Consider the following 20,876-nt stretch of genomic DNA (forward strand, 5'->3'; position numbering starts at 1 on the left):
GTGGATGAAACTAAGGCTTTAAAGAGGCTAAGTGATTGACCCAATGACACGCTGCAAGTGTGTGTCAGAGCTACAACCAAGGTAGCTGAGATGTAAAACATCTTGTTCCTTGACTTTGTATCCTTTTCAGCACGGGCCCCATTGTCTGCTGGCAAGACCCAGGTTTAGGTTGAGGCTACTAATCCCAGAAGCTACCGAGAGGCAGGAAGAGATGGATTCAAAGGCCACTCAAGGAGTCAAACTTGTGCAGCAGCTGAGGTGCAGTTGTACGGCTCCGGGACGCATGGACCTTCCATTGGCTGGGAGAGAAAACTCTGTGCACGGCAGATGTAACAGCCAGTACCTGGCCTCCCTCTCCAGGACAGACAGGAAACACCATGAGGTCTCTTTACCTTGATAAAAGGTAAGCATGGGAAATCCATGGCACCTTACTTAATGCTAAAATTTCGGAAATACACCACTCAAATCAGGAACAAGACAAGGACAGTGGCTATTGTTGCTTCTATTCAACTTAATACCAGGAGTTAGTCTAGCCAGTGCAATAAGACAGGAAAAAACGAAGGAAAGCACCTTTTTGAGAGTAACTTTCGATGAATAATATACATAGCTCTAATTTAAGCTCCGTGCATCACAGAGCCTTCTCCATTGCCCATCCCCAACACACCGAGTTGGACAGTTTTAACTACCCAGCACAACTCCATGCCAGAAAACAGCAGAAACCTAGTGGGATATGCATTTAAATCCCTCATTGCTCCCCGGCTCCCATCTCAGGGAGCAGAGACCCTGTTGTTTTTTATTCAGCTTCATTTCCCCCTAAACCTCCAGTTCACTTTAATACCAATGATATCACCCTTCTCCAAGTGTTTATCATTCTCTTCGCTTCCCTAGGGGAAATCAGAAAGAGCTGATAAAGTAGATCTCTGATCCAGCTTTTTATGGTGAGCTAAGCTGAAAAGAGGCTGGGACGTGTAGCCTTGGCTGCTATGAGGGAAACATATGAAAAAGAGTATTATTGAAACATTTCCATATTCACAGCTGAAGGCAGCATGAGGATGGAAAGTAGAGTTTGGAATCAGACAGATTCAAGTTTGATTCTGGGCTGCCACCTATCATTATGTCCTTAACCTCGCTGGGCCCCCATTTTCCATCTGTAAAATGGAACGATTCCCCATGCCACGAGGCTGTCCTAAGGTCTAAATGAGATGTGTACAAAGGGCCAAACACAAAGCCTCAATAAACTTGCCTTAGTGGTTGCCCACCCAACGTCCAGTTCCTCCACGCACACTCCTTCCTTTCTGGTAGCATCCCCATTTTCTACCAATGGCCACAGCATGTGCTTAAGGAAAGCCTGTCCCCACCTCCAGGGCTATTTCCTGGTTGGTCTGAACCAATCACAGTGGTCCCATACCATTTGCCATACCATGACAGAGACGTGGGTGCATGAAGCAATTCTGCACCAATGAGACATGAGGTAAGTCTGCTTTGGTTGGAAGGAAAGTTCTGAGTTTTCCTGGTTCTTAAAAGGACACAAGGAGGCAATCATGTTCCTGCCTGTAGATACTGTCATGTGCCTCATGTTTCAGTCAACGACGGACCACATATATGACGGTGGCCCCATAAGTAGTAAGCTATATCATCTAGGTTTGTGCGCATAAAAACCCTATGATGTTTGCACAATGATAAAATCTCCTACAGACGCATTTCTCAGGATCTATCCCCGTCATTAAGGGACGCGTGACTGTATTGTCACGTCTCAATTGACGCTTAGAATGGCTGCATCCGCGCTTTGATGAGAACAAGGAGCTTGATGATAAAACCAACACAAAAGGAGAGCAGAGCAGAAAGACGGAAAGGCTCTGCACTCCTTGACAATGAGCCAACCTTGGCCTCGGTGTTACTAGAGAGAGTAAATGTCATTGTTTAAGCCTCTTTAAGGCAGGTTGGTTACTTGCAGCAGGGAGCAGCCTCAATACGTGAATCTTTTGCCTGAGAGGCGTGGGAGTTCAAGTGCCTGACTTAAAGTCATCAAGCGCTAGCACATAGTAGGGACTCAACATTAATTCTGCCTAATATCAAATCCAGGACCTATAATGGTCCTCTGCAGGGAGATATGTAAAAATACACTCTGGGGACCCAATTTCTATGTAAATTAAGAGGAAAACATTCCTGCTTTCCTCCTTTGCCATCTTTAAAATGCATCAAAGCCTACCCATTCAGACATTTAACAATTACAGCCATGCGTTGCTTAATGACAGGGATATGTTCTGAGAAACACGGCAAGCAATTTCACCATTGTGCAAACATCAGAGTGTACTTAAACAAACCTGGACGGTATAGCCTACCACACACCTAGGTTATATAGTACTAACCTAATAGGACCACTACGTACTTTGCCATTGACCGAAATGTCACTATGCAGCACATGACTGTACTGAGCATTGACATGGGAGCCCTTAAAGTCGATCTTGGGCTCATGGGCAGGCAAATGAACAGAGAGTGAGCGAGTGGTACAGGGGGGTTATGATGTCTAACAGTTGATGCAGAAAAAGGGGAGGATGTCAGGGTGGGTGTGCATGGAGGCACAAGCAGAGGGAGCAAAAGGCACTCGGGCAGGAAAGCCAGCGTGGCCCGAGCCCTGTAGGCAAACTGCAGGGCGTGGGGTGCCTGGGACGGAGCATGCAGTGGTGGCACGCCTCTCGAGAGAAAGCCCTGGTCTAAGGCCAAGGCCCAAGGAAGAAGCAAATTGTGAGAGGCAAGGAATGTCACAGGATGGTCTGAAGTAGCAGTGAATGGGGGGCCTTCTCACGGGGGTGAGGGCTGTGGCGCCTTTGGCTGGAGTAACTGCCTCAGCGGGAGCAGAACTGTGTGATTAGAAACTAAAGGCAACATGGAGATAGGAGTCCTGGCCTAGGAACCAGGAGTCCAGGGTTCCAGCCCCTGTACTGCAACTGGGACTATCACTTCTCCTCTTTGGGCCTCAGGTTCCTTCTCTGTTAGATGACAGGATGGGGCATATGATCTTTACAGGCCTCTCAAACCACATTATTCAAGGATCCTCAGTCAGGGACTAAGCACCTGGACTTACCACATACAGGAAACATGGCAGATCTGCCCAGGGCAGAGGTGGCAACCAGCTCCACCCTGAAGGTCAACTCCAACTGATGGTTGCGGCTACCTGGAGTGCTGAGTGGAGAAAAACTGCGAAAGACTTTGAACTCCATAAAAAAGAATGCTTGGGGGCCAGTCCATTGGCGTAGCGGTTAAGTTCACACACTCCACTTTGGTGGCTCGGGGCTCATGGGTTCAGATCCCAGGTGCAGATCTACATGCCGCTCATCAAGGCACGCTGTGGTGACGTCCCACATACAAAATAGAGGAAGACTGACATAGATGTTAGCTCAGGGCCAATCTTCCTCAACAAAAAAAGGAATGCTTGCCTGACTGATGATGTCTACATGGGCTCAGGATGCCCAAATGGTACAAGCGCCAGGGACTTGCCATTCCTAGCTTAACATCTCATGTCCTGCTATGGTTGTAGAAATGAGCCAACCACTCATGGTATAAGGATATTGAAGATTAATTTCTCCTGGAGTCTTCTGTGACAGCAGCAGCATCCGGGTTCCCCCGGTCTTGAGCCCACCAACCCTGTCCTCACTCAGGCAGATACCCTTGAGCCCGTCCACCACTCATTCCAAGTCCTCCCTACTTCTCACTCCTATCCCTGCTGCCTTCATCATCTCTAAATGTCCTATCTTCTACGTACAACTCTGACCCCCTTGTCCCGTAGCCAAAGCACAACTAATTAATTACATAACAGGTTCTCTGAGAAAGGCGACCTTCCTTTAAAAAAGGTAGTCAGCAAACAACCCTGATCATTTCTCTACTTTGCCTTTTATTCTCCTTTCCCTGGTGTGCTCCTCCCCTCCCAGCCAGGGTTACAGCTCTCAGACGCAGGGCGACAGTGCTGGTCACAGACAGCGGGGGTTATTTTATCCACCAGGGCACTAGGCCGTGGTACAGCTGGCAGGAAGAGAAGCGTAATTATATTGCATCTCGGAGCCACTGGCCATGAATTTCTGCATAAAGGACTAGATTTGCCATGTATTATTTACGCCAGCATCAATTTTCCCAGCTGGCTCTATTTACTGTGCAAATTCTCCTGTCTGTTTACGGGCAAGGCTACGGTTCAGCACCTCTGGTTACTCTGTACTGTGGAGGAGCCCCACAGGGCGCCATGTATATTAAACAAGTGGCTGGATTCACCAGGAGCAGGTCACAGCCTCTTTTCCTGTTAAACTATATCCCTGGGATTGCAGCGAGCTCACGTCTCACCTGGTCATGGTGATGTGGGCAGGTGTGTGAAACCCAATCAGCAGAAGGCAAAAAGGAACGACAGTCGTTTGGGGCCTCACTGGGGGAAACTGAAAAAAAGCCTTCTGGGGGAAATCAGGTGGCTGTGGGGCGGGGGGATTTTCCTTTTTATATTTGTAAGAGCAGGAGATAGATGAAGAGTTTTACATTTACGAGGTTACTTTCCACCCAGTAACTTACAAACAGACCTGAGGGAAAGGGAGCCCCATCTTATAGATGGAAAAACAGGCAAAAAAAACAGAAACAAAAGCAAGCTAGAGGCTTCATGGCTTAGTCACTGTGTAGGGACAGAGCGCAGGTACAATGGTGGCACACAGGGTCATCCATCCAGTCACTAGTGTGTCTCTCCAGAGATGCCCCAAGCCACAGTGAACTCGGCTCCCACTGGAAACACACATGGTAGGAAACAAGGGAAGAGAACGTGGCACCAGCATGAATGTCTGGGTCCTTCCACCACAGCATTCTCTCTTGCCTGTAGCTGTGTGAGAAAGAGAAGCTAGGCAAACATAGACATCTCTTCTGCCCAGTCCAAGAGCTTCTACTGCAGTCCCAAGGGCTGGGTGGCAGGGGACAGCAGGCATTACTGCTCAGGAGAGTTGGGGCCTTGATGTCTCTCCCTTTCCCAGTCAACAGCACAGTCATGTCGGATGTCCCTGTAACGCTGGGCTCTGCTTCAGAGTGCCCCAGGTCCCAATGTCTACTGTCTCCTGGAAACCTGTTGGCTGGAAGAAGACAGGCGGGAAGGGCAAGTTTTTGAGGTAAGCAACCCAAGAGGGTTGCCTCTTTGGTTCTAAGGTCTCGGCATCCAAGAATTCCTCTGTAAGACATGTGTGGGCATAGAAACCGCTCTCAAGGGCCCAGACTACTGGTTCTCCCCAGGGCCCAGCTCACCAGACGGGGAGATTTGATCAGACATGCCGTGCGCTGACTGCCTGATGCTCCTGCTCCTTCGCCCGTATCCAGGAGAATCCGAGTGCTGGGCACAAAGCTCCAGGAGCGTCCGAGGGCAGGTTTGAGCTTCCCGCTGTCCCTCTCTCGGGTCATGTGGTTGGTCACCTGTGGCAGAAAGAATCAAAGACTTAGAGATCCATAATGCAAGTGTAGAGGACGTCTGCTCCTACTGCTTCATCTTACAGACGGGAAAACTGAGGCCTGGCGCACAGAAACGACCTCCCCAAGGCTCCATGACTTATCGATGGCAGGTCTGGAACTATAACCCTGGGCTCCTAACTTGTGCACAGCTCTTTCCACTAAGCCACAATGCCTCAGGCTTAACTCCAACAGGTGATGGGGTGCACGTCAGGGAGTAAGTAGAGCTGCCTGCACTTTCCTGGAGGGAACCAGCGCTGGGCTTGAACCTACCACACCCCCACTCAGCAGACGGGCATCCTGAGACCATGTCCACCAGCTCTTTGTGTCAGGGAGTACATCTGTGTGGGTGGGGGTGCGGGCAGTTCTGGAAGGGAGGTCCTAATCTGGTTGTCAGCTCTACTCTGCCCAGGTTGATCACAGGTGAGCAACCCAAGGCTCAGAGCATCCTCCTGATGAGGCTCTCCCCCCACACACCGACCCCCCAGGGCAGGGGCTGTGGCTTGTTCCTCACTGAATGCCCACTGCCTAAGCCAGAGCCTGGCACACAGCAGGTGATCACATACATCCTCAAGTCAGGAGAGGGAGGCCCTGGGACCCAGTACAAGAACAAAAGAAGAGGAAAGCAGATCCTCTTACACTGCCGGTGGGTGCACAAATTACTATAACCTTCCTGGAAATTTAGCAATGTCATATCTAGACATTTAAAAATACAAGCATCCCTGACTCAATAATTATACTTTTAGGAGTTTGAGGAAATAGTATGAGATGTGCAAAGAGATTTAGATATGAGGATGTTCACTATAGTTTTATTTAAAATAGAGAAAAACTGGTGACCTAAAGGCCCCAAATCAGGAAATAGAAGGTTATGGTACACCAGGGGTCTGCAAACTACTGCCCACAGGCCAAATTTAGTCCCCAAATTGTTTTTGAAAATCAAGTGTCACTGGGACATAGCCATGCCCATTTGTTTAGGTCTTGTCCATGCTTGTTCTCCTCTTCTACAGGCAGAGTTGAGTAGTTGCAACATAGACTAAAAAGGCCATAAAGCCTCAATTACTTACTATCTGGCCCTTTACAGAAAAAGTTTACAGGCCCCTGTAATATAAGAATTAAACAAAATAATAAGTAACTGCTAAAACTGGCATTCTTAAAGAATCTATTTAAAAATATAGAAAATGGAATGAAATAACTCTTTTTTTTTAAACAAGGTTACAGTTTAGTTGGAAAGTTGGTTAAAAGTACATGTATGTAAGCAGAGAGAAAAGATTTTATGGGGGCAGGCCCAGTGGCACAGTGGTTAAGTTCGGTGTACCCCACTTCGGTGGCCCAGGTCCAGAGATTCAGATCCCAAGCACAGACCGACACTACTTGTCAAGCCATGTTGTGGCAGCGACCCACGTACAAAACAGGAAGATGGGCAGAGATGTTAGCTCAGGGCCACTCTTCCTCAAGCAAAAAGAGAGAGATGGGCAACAGGTGTTAGCTCAGGGCCAATCTTCCTCACCAAAAAAAAGAGATTATATGGAGAAATATAAAAATATGAATATGGTTTCTGTGGATGTGGAGACTGCTTACAAATTTGACTCTTCTATTTAATTATTTTTTACCCTTTCTAGGAGAAGCAGGCAGACTTTTAAGAAACTATTCTATAAGCAGAAAAAGTTACTTAAAAAGCAAAAAGATCTCTTTCTATGAAGCTCTGGGAAAGGCAAAACTACTGGGACAAAAACGACATCAGTGGTTATCTGGGGTTGGGGGACGTTCATGGGGGGATGGAAATATGCTGTATCTTGACTGTGGTGGTGTAACAAGACTGGATACGACAGTATCCATTAGTCAAACTTCAAACAAGGAGAGAGTTACTCTATGTGAATTACACCTCAGTAAACTTGACTTAAAGAAAGGAAAAAGGAAAACAAGGTTGTCCCTGAACACTTGGCTATTTATGGTCCCGTCCCCTCACAGTCCAGCGCTCTAGATGACTCAGGAAAGTGCAGCTATGACCCTTTCGTAAAGGGCCACTTTGGGAGTTCAGAAGCTGCCAGTTAAGAGAAATAGAGAGCTATAATTAGAAATCAAGTTCATTTCAAGTCCCCACTTGGTGAAGCCCAGGGATCCCAGACAAGAGAAGCACAGCTGGCTGAGCCCACTTCCTCACCACCACTGCCAGGCCAAGGTCCCGGGCCAGGGTCTTCAGCTCTTGGGCCAGCTGCATCATCAAGGCCAAGCCTGGAGGAGAGGCAGAGGGGGAAGGCGGCAGGGCCTCAGGGACTGGGCGGGGACTGGCCTCCAGAGGGGAAGGCCAGATCCCATCCCTAACCCTGGGCTCTGCCACACCACTCACCTTCCCTCTGCTGACCTCCCAGAAGTGGGGAGACCACCGCGGTGACCGAGTCCACAACCACCACCTTCACAGTCCCGGAAGAACCGCTCACCTGGGGGTTCGGGGGGGAAGTATGTGCCATGAACCAGCTGGCCTCTAGGGGGCACCCATTCCAGGACAAGCTTGCTCCTCTATCAGAAACTGGTAAGAAATAACCTCCCCAGACCCCAAACCCAGGAGCACAGGCATCATGGAACGTCAGCAATGTCATCGTTCCCCACCCCCATTTGTCTGTATAACAGATTCTGCTGAAGACTTGGGTGGACAGAGAGAGATTAAGTCACAGAACATCACAGATACCCCAAAATAATTAAATGTGACAAATCCCTGTTCAGAGTCCTGTTGCCCCCGGTCAGGAATTTTCTCAGTGACCACCTTTCTCCTTACGGCCAGCCCCCCATCATCTTGTCAGGCTCCTCTTCTCCTTCTCCTGCCTGCTTCCCAAATTCCTAACTTCCTTTGCTGAAGAGTTTAGCCTTCTCTTTACTTCAGTTTCTCCTTTCAGATCATTCCTGTGGGGCCTCATCTTCCACAACTAAAATGGTTCCAAATATAGACTATACAGACAGCCATCTGTGAAAACCATAATTTTCTGTCTCTACACAAGCATTACCATCCTCCTGGTTTATCAGACCTAAACCGTCTTTGACGCTTCCTTTCTTCTCTCCTTAGTCCTTATACTGATTATACTTAGTCCTTTGCTGATTCTGTTTCCACAACTTTTTTTTCACTTTGTGTTGGCCAAGTCTTGGATACTCAGCATTATCTGGTCTCTTTTGCACGTCTCCCCTCATCTTCCAGTTACTGACTCTTGGCCAGTCATCAGCTTGTCTAAGAGAGGTTGGTGGAAAAGAGAGAAGCTAAAACTGAAATCGGCTTAGCTCTCCCTCACTCTCTGAGAGAGCAAGTTGAAATCTCTGGCCAAAATAGGACAGCTTGCAGCCATGGAGCTGTCAGGTCATCCGTGGCAGACAGACCCTAAGGTGGTCCCCACGATCCCCACCTCTAGGTATCTGAGCCCTTGTCAAATCCCCTCCCCTTGACTGTGGCTAAGTCCTGTGACTTGCTTCTCACTAATAAAATGTCAAAGATGTTGGAATGTCACTCTCTTGATTAGGCTACATCAGATGGCAAAGGCAATGGGATGTCACTCCCGTGATTACATTATGTTTTAAATACGATTGCGTGCTGCATTTTGCTCTCACTCTCCTGCTGTCTTGAAGAAGCAAATGGCCATGCTGTGAAGTGCCTTTGGAAAGGGCCAAATGGCAGGGAACAGTGGGCAGCCACCAGGAGTTAAAGGGGACCTCTGGCCCACTGCCAGCAAGAAACTGGAGCAGCTAGGAAATGAATTCTGCCAACAACCTGAGTGGACTGTAAGCAGCTTCTTCCCCAGGTGAGCCTCCAGATGAAAACACGGCCCAGATGCCGCCCTGATCACGGCCTCATGAGACACCAAGCAGGGGACCCAGCTCAGGTGTGCCCAGACGCCTGACCAATGAAAACTGTGAGGTAGTAAAGATGGGTTGTTGTAAGTCACTAAGTTTGTGGTAACTTGTTATGCAATAGAATATATACCATCTAATGCTCCTACAGTAAAAAATGTAGTCTTTTGACCTGAGAGTTGAGATTTTGGGCTTATAAGCTTAGTTCTTATCCTAAACATGTGGTGACTCCGGGCAACTCACTGAGCTTCTCCAGCCCTCACTCTCCTCATCTCTAGAAACGAGGGCTGGATCAGATCAGGATGTTTGCCTTCATGTCTCAACACACACGTGGGTCATAAGCAGCTATGACTCCAATGGCAAGTATTTGTTCAACTGTCATATGTACCAAAGTGTGTAAAAATGATTTACTTTATACACAATCCTGGGTATGCCCACAGGAACATGTCACGCTTTGGGGTGAGAGAAAAAGTTTAAAATGAATTAAACTATTCTCTCTAAGGTATTTTGCAATCTAGTAGTCTGGAAATCAGTGCACCAAGTCCTGTCTAGGCATCCAGCAGGTGTAGGAGGGTACCAACCCAAATGCCATTCCATACCCCTCTTTCTTGTTAACAGGACTCTGAGTGTGTTCAGGTACTAGACAGAAATCTCCTGGCATCAGGGAAGGTGGGCCCAACCCCTGGTCTAAGACACACATATAACTCAGTTTGGTTTTTTTTTTTTTTTTGAGGAAGATTAGCCCTGAGCTAACTGCTGCCAATCCTCCGCTTTTTGCTGACGAAGACTGGCCCTGAGCTAACATCCATGCCCATCTTCCTCCCTTTTTTTATATGTGGGACGCCTCCCACAGCATGGCTTGCCAAGCGGTGCCATGTCCACATCTGGGATCCGAACCGGTAAACCCTGGGCCACTGAAGCGGAACATGCACACTTAACTGCTGCACCACCGGGCCAGCCCCATAACTCAGTTGACCAACTAGATATAAGGCGAAGTGGGAAATCTACTAGTGGGTTCTGGAGAAAGATTTTTCTTCCCTGATAAAAGGGAAGAAGTACAAAAAAGAGGCATTTATTTTCTACTGCCCTGCATATGGATGTACATGTGTGAAGACATGCTTAGAGCTATAGCAGCCACTTTGCAGTCACGAGGGAGAAGAATAGGAGATCAGACACACCAACCTAGAGCCCTGATATTGTGGACCTGCCAACCTCCAGACTCGTGAGATAATTAAATGTCCTCCAGGTTCAAATATCTGTCAGACAGACTCTAGCACTTGCAGCTGAAAGTAATGCTAACTAATCCAGTGGGGGAATGCAGAGATGACTCTGACATGATCCTTGCGCTCAAGGGGCTTACTTTAGTGGAGAAGATGGGCATGTGAACAATGAGGCACTGAGGAATGAATTAAGCATTCAGGAGTCCCATCCTGGGAGTGGCAAGCAGAGCTGGAGTCACCAGACTGCGCACCTGCATTTCCAAACAGAGTATGTAGTAGGACACCTGCCCACATACAGACAGCAGCCGGCAAGCTGGGTGAAGCAAGAGGGGCAGAACAGCATGCTCACCCGCTGAGCCACCGTGCTTCGGAGGTCCTGCAGCGCGTCCAGCATCTGGAAGATGTCATATGCACGCACCACCTGGATCCTCTGGAGAGCTCCTGCCTGAAGAGGGAGGAGAGAGAAGGAGGGGCTTTGGATAAGAGGGAGCAGGGGATTGAGCAAGATGAAGGGGGATTTTAAGGCTGAGCAGGAAGCGACCCCTAGACACAAGGACTCAGGTCCAGGGTGGTACATGGGCTTTGCCTAATGAGTCAGTTCTCACAGTGGTGGCTGCTTGGGGCCGAGCTGCAAAGCCAAGTCAGAGCTCAGCGGGAAAGAATGACAGGACTGATTAGTCACGTCTGCCAATGGCAAGAAATGGGATAGAAACACAGATGCTGGCTGGTTGCCAGGCCTGAATCAGGGTATGTGGGGAGCTGGGGTTCTTGGAAGGATCAGCGTGGGCAGCATCCAAGCTGGGGTGATGTCATAACAGGGGAGGCTTGAGGAATATAGGAAGTATTAATAGAACAGCAAGTTCCAAAGCCAGAAATAACTATTCATCCAAATGGCCCAAATTCTTGCAATGTAAGGGATAATGAGGTCTTTTTGTGTCAGAACCTCAAAGGAACCCAGCTCCCTTGCCCCTTACCTGCTCTTCCTCAACTGGGGTTCTGGCCTGAAGGAGCTGGAGAAGGCGGGAGCCGGTCAGCCCTCCACTGGAATCGATGTACAGGACGTTCTGCTGCAGGCCATGGGCCACATTTGCAGCCACACAAAGACATACCTGAGTAGACGGGGCGCTGGCTGAACTTGAGCCCTCAAAGAGGGCCCAGAATGGGAGCTCCCCACCAAATCTTGTCCAGATCCCAGCAACATGAATGGGCCAAGTTCAAGCCCCTGTCCTCACCACTGCCTTCTCTCTTCTGAGCTCTGAATCGCGAGCACAATGGCAGAAGTTCCCCAGGGATCCAGGGCTATGCACCCACCTCCCTCACTCCTCCTGGCTGCTGGCCACACGTGTACCTGGGTTTTGCCGCTACCTGGGCCTCCTACAATTTCAGTCACTTCTCCAGTATAGAGACCAGCATCAAGCAGTTTGTCCAGGCTGATGGCAGAAGAGGGGGGAAGAGAATCAACCCAGGGGATTGGAGACAAAGAGGGAGTAGGAACCAAGAAGAAAAGCAAGACACTCCTTCCAACCACTGGTTCTGTCCAGAGACATTCTGAACATCTCCAGCCAGGAGGCTTGTCCTGGTGGAGTTCCCTTTGGGGAAAGACTGCACGGCGAAACATTCCTCCTCTGGCGCCTCCTCATCCTTTCACTTCAGCTTAAAGACCAACCTCCCAACAGACGTCTTTGCCGCCCTATCAAAAGATGCTCCTTTCATTTTCCATCTCAGTCTCTTGTGGGTTTCCTTGATAGCATTTCTCATAATTTGTCTTTTTTTTTTTTTGAGGAAGATTAGCCCTGAGCCAACTGCTGCCAATCCTCCTCTTTTTGCTGAGGAAGACTGGCCCTGAGCTAACATTCATGCCTATCTTCCTCTACTTTATATGTGGGACGCCTGCCACAGCATGGCTTGCCAAGCGGTGCCATGTCTGCACCCATGATCTGATCCGAACTGGCGAACCCCGGGCCGCCAAAGTGGAACGTGTGCACTTAACCACTGCACCACCGGGCTGGCCCCCAATCTGTCATTTTTTTAAACTTTGAACTAATTATAGATTCACAGGAAGTTGCAAAAAAATGTACAGGGAGGTCCCGTGTACCCTTCACCTAGTTTCACCTAATGGTAGCATCCTGCACTACAAGATGTATTGTACCACAGTACAGCAGCACAGGCTGACCTGGGGCAATCCACAGAGCACATTCAGATTTCACCAGTGTTACGCCCGTGTGTGTCCGTCTAGAATTCTATGCCATTTTATCAAGACACAGAACATTTCCATCACTACAAGGCTCCCTTGTTGCTACCCTTTTATAGCCACATCCCTTCTCTCCACCCCTAATCCCTAAGCCTTGACAACCACTCATCTGTTCTCCATCTCTACTATTACATTATTTCAAGAATGTTATGGGGGCCGGCCCTGTGGCGAAGTGGTTAAGTTCACGCGCTCCACTTCAGCAGCCCAGGGTTTTCCCGGTTCAGATCCTGGGTGTGGACATGGCACCGCTTATCAAGCCATGCTGAGGTGGCATCCCACATGCCACAACTAGAAGGACCCACAACTAAAAATATACAACTATGTACCAGGGGGCTTTGGGGAGAAAAAGGAAAAATAAAATCTTTCTTAAAAAAAAAAATGTTATGCACCTAGAATCATACAGTATGTAACCTTTGTGACTGGCTTCTTTCACGCCACATCATTCCCTTGAGATCCATCCAAGTTGTTGCGTGCATCAACGGTCTGTTCCTTTTTATTGCTGAGTAGTACTCCAGGGTACGAACGTACCAAGTTTGTTCAGCTATTCATCCACTGAAGGACATGTTCCCTGTTTCCAGTTTGGGGCAGTTATGAAAAAAACTGCTATGAACATTCACGTACAGGTTTTTGTGTAAACCTAAGCTTTAATTTTTCTGGAACAAATGCCCAAGAATGCAATTGCTGGGTTATATGGTGAGTGCCTATCAATGTTGTAAGAAACCGCCATTTTCCAGAGTGGCTATGCCATTTTACTTTCCCACTAGCAATGTATGAGTGATCCAGTTTGTCCACATCCTCACCAGCATTTGGTGTTATGACCATTTTTTTATTTTAGCCATTCTGGTAGGTGTAGTAATAGCTTATTGTGGCTTTTCTTTTTTTTTTTTTTGGAAGATTAACCCTGAGCTAACATCTGCCGCCAATCCTCCTCTTTTTGCTGAGGAAGACTGGCCCTGAGCTAACATCCATGCCCATCTTCCTCCACTTTATATGTGGGACGCCTGCCACAGCACAGCTTGCTGAGTGGTGCCTTGTCCACACCCGAAGTAGAATGTGCAAACTTAACTGCTGTGCCACCAGGCCGGCCCCTTACTATGGTTTTAATTTGCAGTTCCCTCATAATTAATGATGTTGAACATCTTTTCATCTGATTATTTGCCACCTGGATGTCCTCTTTGGTGAAATGCCTGTTCATGTCTTTTGCCCATTTTTTAATTGGATTGTTTTACTGTTGAGTTTTAGGAATTCTTTATGTATTATATGCAAGTCTTTTGCTGAACTTGTGGCTTGCAAATATTTTCCCCACTCTATAGCTTGTATTTTCATCCTCTTTTGCAAGCAAAAGCTATTATTTTGATTTTTTAAATTTATCAATTTTTTTTTGGATCATACTTTTGGTGTCAAATCTAAGAACACTTTGCCTGGCCCAGGTTCCCAAAGATTTTCTTCTCTGTTTTGTTCTAAAAGCTTAAGTTTTACATTTAAGTTCATGATCCATTTTTAATTTTTGTATAAGGTGGGAGGTTTACACTATTTATTACTTATGATGTCCAATAACTCCAGCACCATTTGTTCAAAAGGCTATATCCCTCCTCCATTGAAGTGTTTTTGTACCTTTGTCAAAAATCAGCTGGAGATTCTTGTGGGGCTATTTCTGGGTTCTCCCTTCCACTCCATTGATCTGTGTGCCTTGTTATTTGCAATACTGCACTTGTCTTGATTACTGTAGGTATACGGTAAGCCTTAACATTTGGTAGAGTGATTCCTCCAACTTTTTTTTTTTTTTTTTTTTTTTTTGCTGAGGAAGATTGGCCCTGAGCTAACATCTGTTGCCAATCTTCCCCTTTTTGCTTGAAGAAGATTTGCTCTGAGCCAATATCTGTGCCAATCTTCCTCTATTTTGTGTGTGTCACCGCCACAACACTGCTGCCGACAAGTGGTATAGGTCCATGCCCAGGAACTGAACCCAGGCTGCCAAAGCAGAGCACGCCACACTTAGTCACTAGGCCACAGGGCGGCCCCTGATTCCTCCAACTTTTTCTTTTTCAAAATTGTTTTAGCTATTCTAGGTCACTGGCTTTTCCATGTAATTAATAGAATAAGCCTATTTCTACAAAAAACCTTGCCAGGATTTTCTGCATTCAATCTATAGACCAATTTATGGAGAAATGACATCTTTACAATGTTGAGTCTCCCGATCCAAAAACACAGTATGTCTCTCCATTTACTGGAGTCGTCTTTGATTTCTCTCATCAGCAATTTTTAATTTCAGCATACAGATCCTATGCCTGTTTGGTTAGGTTTAGACCTAAGTATTTCATTTTCTTTGGAGCAGTTGTAAACGGTATTGGGTTTTTAATTTCCATTTCCACATGTTCATTCTGAGTATATAGAAATGCAACTGATTTTTGTGTGTTGATCTTGTACGCTGCAACCTTGCTGAATTCACAATTAGTTCTAGGACTTTGTAATTATTTTCCATTTGCTTGTTTTCGTCTGTCTTCCCCGTTTGGCCTGGAGCGCCCTGAGGCAAGACCTGGGCCTTGTTCACTGTTACGTCCCCATCACTAGCACATGCCTCAAACACAGGAGACACACAGTAAATGTTCCCAGAGAAATGAGTGATAGAATGGTGCTATTTAGTTCCTATGTTGTCAACACTCCAGCTATGGAAGCCTTGGGAGAAACTCAGGACAGAGTCAACTCCTAACCCAGGTTCTGTCCTTGAACCACCATGAAATAGGTCACTGCCCACCTGCAATGTCCTGTCCAACCTGCGGGCTGGAGCTGCTCCTCCTCTGCCACAGCCTACACCAGTGCCTCCGTGTCCTGACTACACGCATCCCTTTTCTACCCTGCAATCACCTTCACGGGCTCCAGTCCTCTGAAAAGGTTCCTGAAGACCTCCCATGACCCCTCTGTATGTGGCCAGCAGCACCTCAGTAAGCACCCATCTGTTTCAATTCCAGGGACCCCATCATTATAACCACAGGCCTCTGCCAGTCAAACACTCTGGTTATCACTCCAGCCCCATGGCTTCTTGGAATAACTGTATTCATCCTGTCTCTGTTTAATAAGCACCTGTTTAAAGCACATTGAGCCTTGGCCACCCCTGGATCTCATTTCTTCCACTGAGGTCAGAGAACCCCCAGTTCATTACAGCAGTGGTTCTCCCGGTGTGCTTCCCAGACCAGCAGCATCGGCGGCACCTGGGAACTGGTTAGAAAGGCACTCTCGGGGCCGGCCCGGTGGCTCACTGGTTAAGTGCGCACATTCCACTTCGGCGGTCCGGGGTTCACTGGTTTGGATCCCAGGTGCAGACATGGCACCGCTTGGCACGCCATGCTGTGGTAGGCGTCCCACATATGAAGTAAGGAAGATGGGCACGGATGTTAGCTCAGGGCCAGCCTTCCTCAGCAAAAAGAGGAGGACTGGCAGCAGTTAGCTCAGGGCTAATCTTCCTCAAAAAAAAAAAAAAAAAGAATCAACCACTTTCTTGGCTGTGAGGATCACGCTGTGTAAGGAATTCCCAAATCCACTCCCCAGCTGACTTCTCATCTGTTTGCCTTCCAGCTCTCCTACAGCTTAGAGGACCTTCCTACCAATCTCCTCTTAGTCGGCCCATCAACATGGAGAGAGACCCCCGGTCTGCCTTGTGGAGCAGAAGTCCACCTGGGGTTTTACCACTTGTTTTGAATACAAGTGATTTCTGGGGTTTATCCTACACCGTTCCCTCTGAGCTGGCTTTCAGTCATTCATTCAGACATCGTCTAAAGGCCTGACATTTCTTGAAGGCCTTATTCTAAAATTGAGATATAGAGATGAGCAAGATATAGCTGGTCTTTAAAGAGCCACCAATCTCCCCCCATCAATGCAGTTTCTTCCAAGGCACACTCCGTGTTCTATGGGCCTACACATCAGCACTAAAGGCTCGGAGAAGGCATACAACAAAGAAACCTGTTCAATTCGGGGTAATGAAGCATTTCCCAAATTCTTGACCATGGAATTGACCCCCTCCCTTTGTGAAGTTACACCCATTAACTGTTCAGAGAACACCAAGGAAGGCGAGAAACTCAGCGAGTCATCTTTGATTCCTCACGCCTACATCACACCCGGCAGTACAGCTTGTCACATCTCTTCTTCGACTCACCTCCTGCTGTCACCTGCCCTAGATGGGACTTGCCCCCCGCCGTCCCCGCCACCTCTCTCCTTGGCCTCTCTCGTGCCAGCCTCCCTACTCCAGTCCACCGTGCACACCTCCACCCCACTGCCTGTGGCTCTGCTTTCACAGAACGGCCTCCCACCTCCAGGGAGGCAAGAGGGCAGGCGAGTGAGAGCTCGGTCCCTGGAGTTAGGAGTGTGACAGACATGACTTCAAGTGCCTGGTCTGCCATTTACTAGCTGTGCCTTCTTGAGCAAGTCGTGTGACCTGAGTCCCAGTTTCCTCATCTTTAGAATGGTGATTTTAACCATAATGCGCTCATTGGTGGCTGTGAAGAACAAATAATATAATGCACCGTGAGGTGCGAGCACGGCGCCCAGTTCTCGGTAAGCAGGCAGAGAAAGCCCATCCACTCCTCAATGGCCAAGGCCTGCCTCCTTTCAGAGCTTCCTGAGCCACTCTGATGCCCCCTGCAGTGACCCCACGCAGCTGCACTCCTGCCAGTTCACCACTTGACGGCTCCCTGAATGCCTCCTCTGTGTATGCTGGTTTTATAAGCTCCTCTTGGTTATATAAGTTCCCTGAGCCCAAAGGCCAAGTCGACTTTCTGTTAATAACGCCCCCCCCCATGCTGCCTCCCCCTGCTTACACTTGTGTCTACCCACTAGACCCCATGCCCCTTAAGTGCAGGAGCCTCGCCTCACTCGCACACAAATCATCTCATGTATCTACTAGGCAGCAGGCACTCAGTACAACCTCACACAGAGCCCCCAGGAGGCACTCAGCCAGTGCTTGATGGACAATGGACTCGGACCCCCAACCAAGGGGAGCAAGCACCACGCTGCATGGACCGTGCCAAGAGAACGTGTTATGGAAACGGCAAGGGCCAGACCGATCCGGACCTCTCTGGTGGCTGAGCTCTTCATCAAATTCTGCACAAGCAGGCCAGGGAGAGGTCAGACTTCTTTGGCCAAAAACTGGCTATTGTCTTCCAACTCCTTCCCTCTCCAGACAACACGGCAGAATGGAACTGCTCTTCTCCGGAAGCTCGCCTGTGCCCTCCGGCTGCAGAGTATGGGGAATGAACCAAGTTCTGGCTCAAGTGCCAGGGCTTGAGCCCCACCTCTGCCCCTCGCTCCTCTTGGGCAGAACTCAAGTGGGCTTAATAATTACTAACTCCCAGAGTCACCGAAGAGATTATGTAACCTACAGTCATGGCTGGAGCTTAGTAGGCACTCAATGAATGCTGGTCCTCTCACAATCTCTCGTGCCCTATCCTTAAGTGAAACAGGAGCTAGGGCCAGAAAGTGTTGCTCTGACCTGCCGAGTAATAATGAAATACTGACACCTTGTGTGATACGACAGTGGTTTCCAACCAGGGGCAATTCTACCGCCTGGGGCATCATCTGACAATGTCTGGAGACATTTTTGATTGTCACAACCTGGGAGGGAGGTGCTATTGGCATCTAGTGGACAGAGGCCAGGGATGCAGCCAAACATCCTGCAACGCACAGGACCGGCTCCGGCTCCCCACACCAAATAATTAGGCATCCCCAAACGCTAGAATGCCAGGTAGAGAAACCCTGTTACAGGGTATGAGAACTCAGAAGTCCTGCCCATCATCCACGCTGCCCTCACCACAGCTTGAAAACCCTGCTCTCTAGTCTCCAGCATCAGAAGCCCAGCTGGAGGCAGCCCCGGCCTGCGGCCTCTCACCTCCTTCCCCGAGGACACATACAAACCTCTCAATGCCGGTGGACAGGATGGCAGTGGAGGTCTTCAGCTCCTCGTAGAGATCAGCGCCATTGAATGGGAAAGCTGAGAACTGAGCCAGCAGCACCCGCCTCAGGGCAACCAGGGCCTGCGGAAGGGGCAGGGGCAACTCCGCATGGGGCAGGGGCACTTCAGCCCACCGCAACCCCCAGGACTCGCAACCCCCAGGACTCGACGAGGACCGGCCGAGGGAGGGGCATCCTGGGGTCTCACCGGCCCTCCACGCCCTTATCCATCTCTGGAAACCCTTTGCTCCCTTGGCTCAGAGATGGACATTCAGAGGCACCCAGGTTGGGAGCATGGGAACTGTCAGCTCACCTTATAAGACAAGCCACATTTCTGGGCCACCTCCTCCAGGTCTGCGGAAACCAGGTCCACCACTGAAAACAAAACGCGCGTGGCTGATTGGCAGGAAGGCGGCCCGGGCTTGCCCCCCCTGGGCTCTCCCTCATCGGTGAAATGGGGGCGCAGTTCTAGCTCCGGGCAGGCCGTCTCGGGAGGCCCACGCGGACCACCAGAGCCGAGGGGCCGGCGGGGAGTCGGGCACACCGGAGGGGTCCTGCCCTTCCTCGGGGAGCCTCTCCAGGTGGCGGGGGCAGGGCGGGCAGGGCAGGGGAAGGCCCCTCCCGGGAACGCGGGGCGAGCCCACGCCGCCACCTGTCCTGATGCCGCGGCCCCTCAGCAGCTGGACCACGTCCTGGGTGAGGCCTGGGCACAACCCGGCCCTGAGCAGACCCATGCTGCCTGCGCGCCGCGCGCGGGCTTCCGCCGGGCCCTCGGCGCGCACCCCTCGCAGCGGGCCCGCCCGCCTGCCCTGCCGGCCGGCCGCCGCTTCCGGCGCACGGAGCCCGGGGCCCGGCCTGCAGCGCCACCTGCCGGCCGCGCGGCCTCCCGCCCCGGCCCCCGCGGCCCCGCCCCGGCTCCCGGCCTCGGCGCCCGCCTCCGCCGCGGGCCTCTTCCCCACGCGCGCAGGCCTGCCTGCCCGCCCCCCGGGAGCCTGCTTTTCTTCCAACCGCTGGGCCAGAAAGTTCGCCTGGACGGACCGCCCCACGCTAAGGGACCGACCCGTTAGTGAGAGGAAGACAGCGAAGAGGAATCCACTAAATCAGATCGTAGGCTATTGCACCTTGTATGATGGGTGCTGGGTGCTAGGTGCTAAGCAGCCGCAGAGCGCGCAGCGGGCGCCTGCTTCTCTGTCTTCTCTGTATTTTCCAATTTTTTTTTAAGATTTTATTTTTTTTCCTTTCTCTCCCAAAGCCCCCCGGTACGTAGTTGTATAGTTTTAGTTGTGGGTCCTTCTAGTTGTGGCATGTGGGATGCCGCCTCAGCACGGCTTGATGAGCGGTGCCAAGTCCGCGCCCAGCATTCCAACTGGCAAAACCCTGGGCCCCCGAAGCAGAGCGCGGGAACTTAACCACTCGGTCACGGGGCAGCACCTTCAATTTTTTCTTTTTTTTTAATGAGTAACAACAACAAAAGCCCTGAGTATATAGAACACAAAAAATATGATTTGGTTTTTTTTTTTTTTTTTTTGAGGAAGGTCAGCCCTGAGCTAACATCTGTTGCCAATCTTCCTCCTTTTGCTGAGGAAGACTGGCCCTGAGCTAACATCCGTGCTCATCTTCCTCTACTTTATATATGGGACGCAGTCCACAGCATGGTTTGCCAAGCGGTGCTTCCTCCGCACCTGGGATCCGAACCAGCGAACCCCGGGCCACCAAAGTGGAATGTCCGAACTTAACCGCTGGGCCCCTGGGTCGGCCCCTGATTTGGTATTTTTAAATGTCCTTTGCTTTGCCTCATCTTCTAGAAGAAATAAAACAGCTTTACAGGGTTATCTCCTCACAGTCCAATGCAGTAGGTGCTATTTGTATGCCTATTGCACAGATGAGGAGACTGAGGCACAGCAAGGTGAAGTCGTTTGTCAAAGGTCACACAGCCTGTAAGCGAAGAGCAGGACTTAGAGTGGACGAACCCCTTCTAAGAGCAAAGCCAGTGCCGTCTTAACAGCCTCTCACCGCCCCCCCCCCCCCCCCCCCCCGCCCCGCAAGTTGTGTGTATATTTTCCTGCTGTAAAGGGGTTTCCTGGAGAACAGACATAGTGTCTGGCCCATCTTTGTATCCCTTTGTTGCATCCACTGTTGTCGCTCAACCTGTGAAGACACTTGGGCCTGGCACA

At 49.7% G+C, this 20,876-nt stretch overlaps 1 protein-coding gene across 1 annotated transcript; it reads right to left on the minus strand.

Annotated features, from left to right (window-relative positions):
• Window positions 1-3,869: 3,869 nt before the first annotated feature.
• On the minus strand, window positions 3,870-19,538 carry RAD51D (RAD51 paralog D). Its single transcript, XM_044744602.2, has 10 exons — window positions 19,355-19,538; window positions 19,016-19,077; window positions 18,667-18,785; window positions 11,860-11,941; window positions 11,486-11,620; window positions 10,861-10,956; window positions 7,808-7,898; window positions 7,622-7,692; window positions 5,263-5,427; window positions 3,870-5,093 (listed from the first exon to the last, which is right to left on the minus strand). Exons 1-10 carry the CDS (start codon window positions 19,434-19,436, stop codon window positions 5,010-5,012), a joined length of 987 nt encoding a protein of 328 aa, XP_044600537.1. The 5' UTR covers window positions 19,437-19,538; the 3' UTR covers window positions 3,870-5,009.
• Window positions 19,539-20,876: the final 1,338 nt, after the last annotated feature.

Source organism: Equus asinus, chromosome 13 (genome assembly GCF_041296235.1).
Source record: "Equus asinus isolate D_3611 breed Donkey chromosome 13, EquAss-T2T_v2, whole genome shotgun sequence".
In the NCBI taxonomy this organism is placed as follows: Eukaryota; Metazoa; Chordata; class Mammalia; order Perissodactyla; family Equidae; genus Equus; species Equus asinus.

Excerpts from the sequence above, each read along its gene's own strand:
- RAD51D (XM_044744602.2), bottom strand. The coding sequence starts at position 19,436 with ATGGGTCTGCTCAGGGCCGGGTTGTGCCCAGGCCTCACCCAGGACGTG. Across the intron at positions 11,942-18,666 it reads CTGTCCACCGGCATTGAGAG|CCTGGACAAACTGCTTGATG; the intron begins GTTTGTATGTGT and ends TTCTGCCATCAG. Across the intron at positions 5,094-5,262 it reads TGATCAAATCTCCCCGTCTG|CCAACAGGTTTCCAGGAGAC; the intron begins GTGAGCTGGGCC and ends GTCTTCTTCCAG.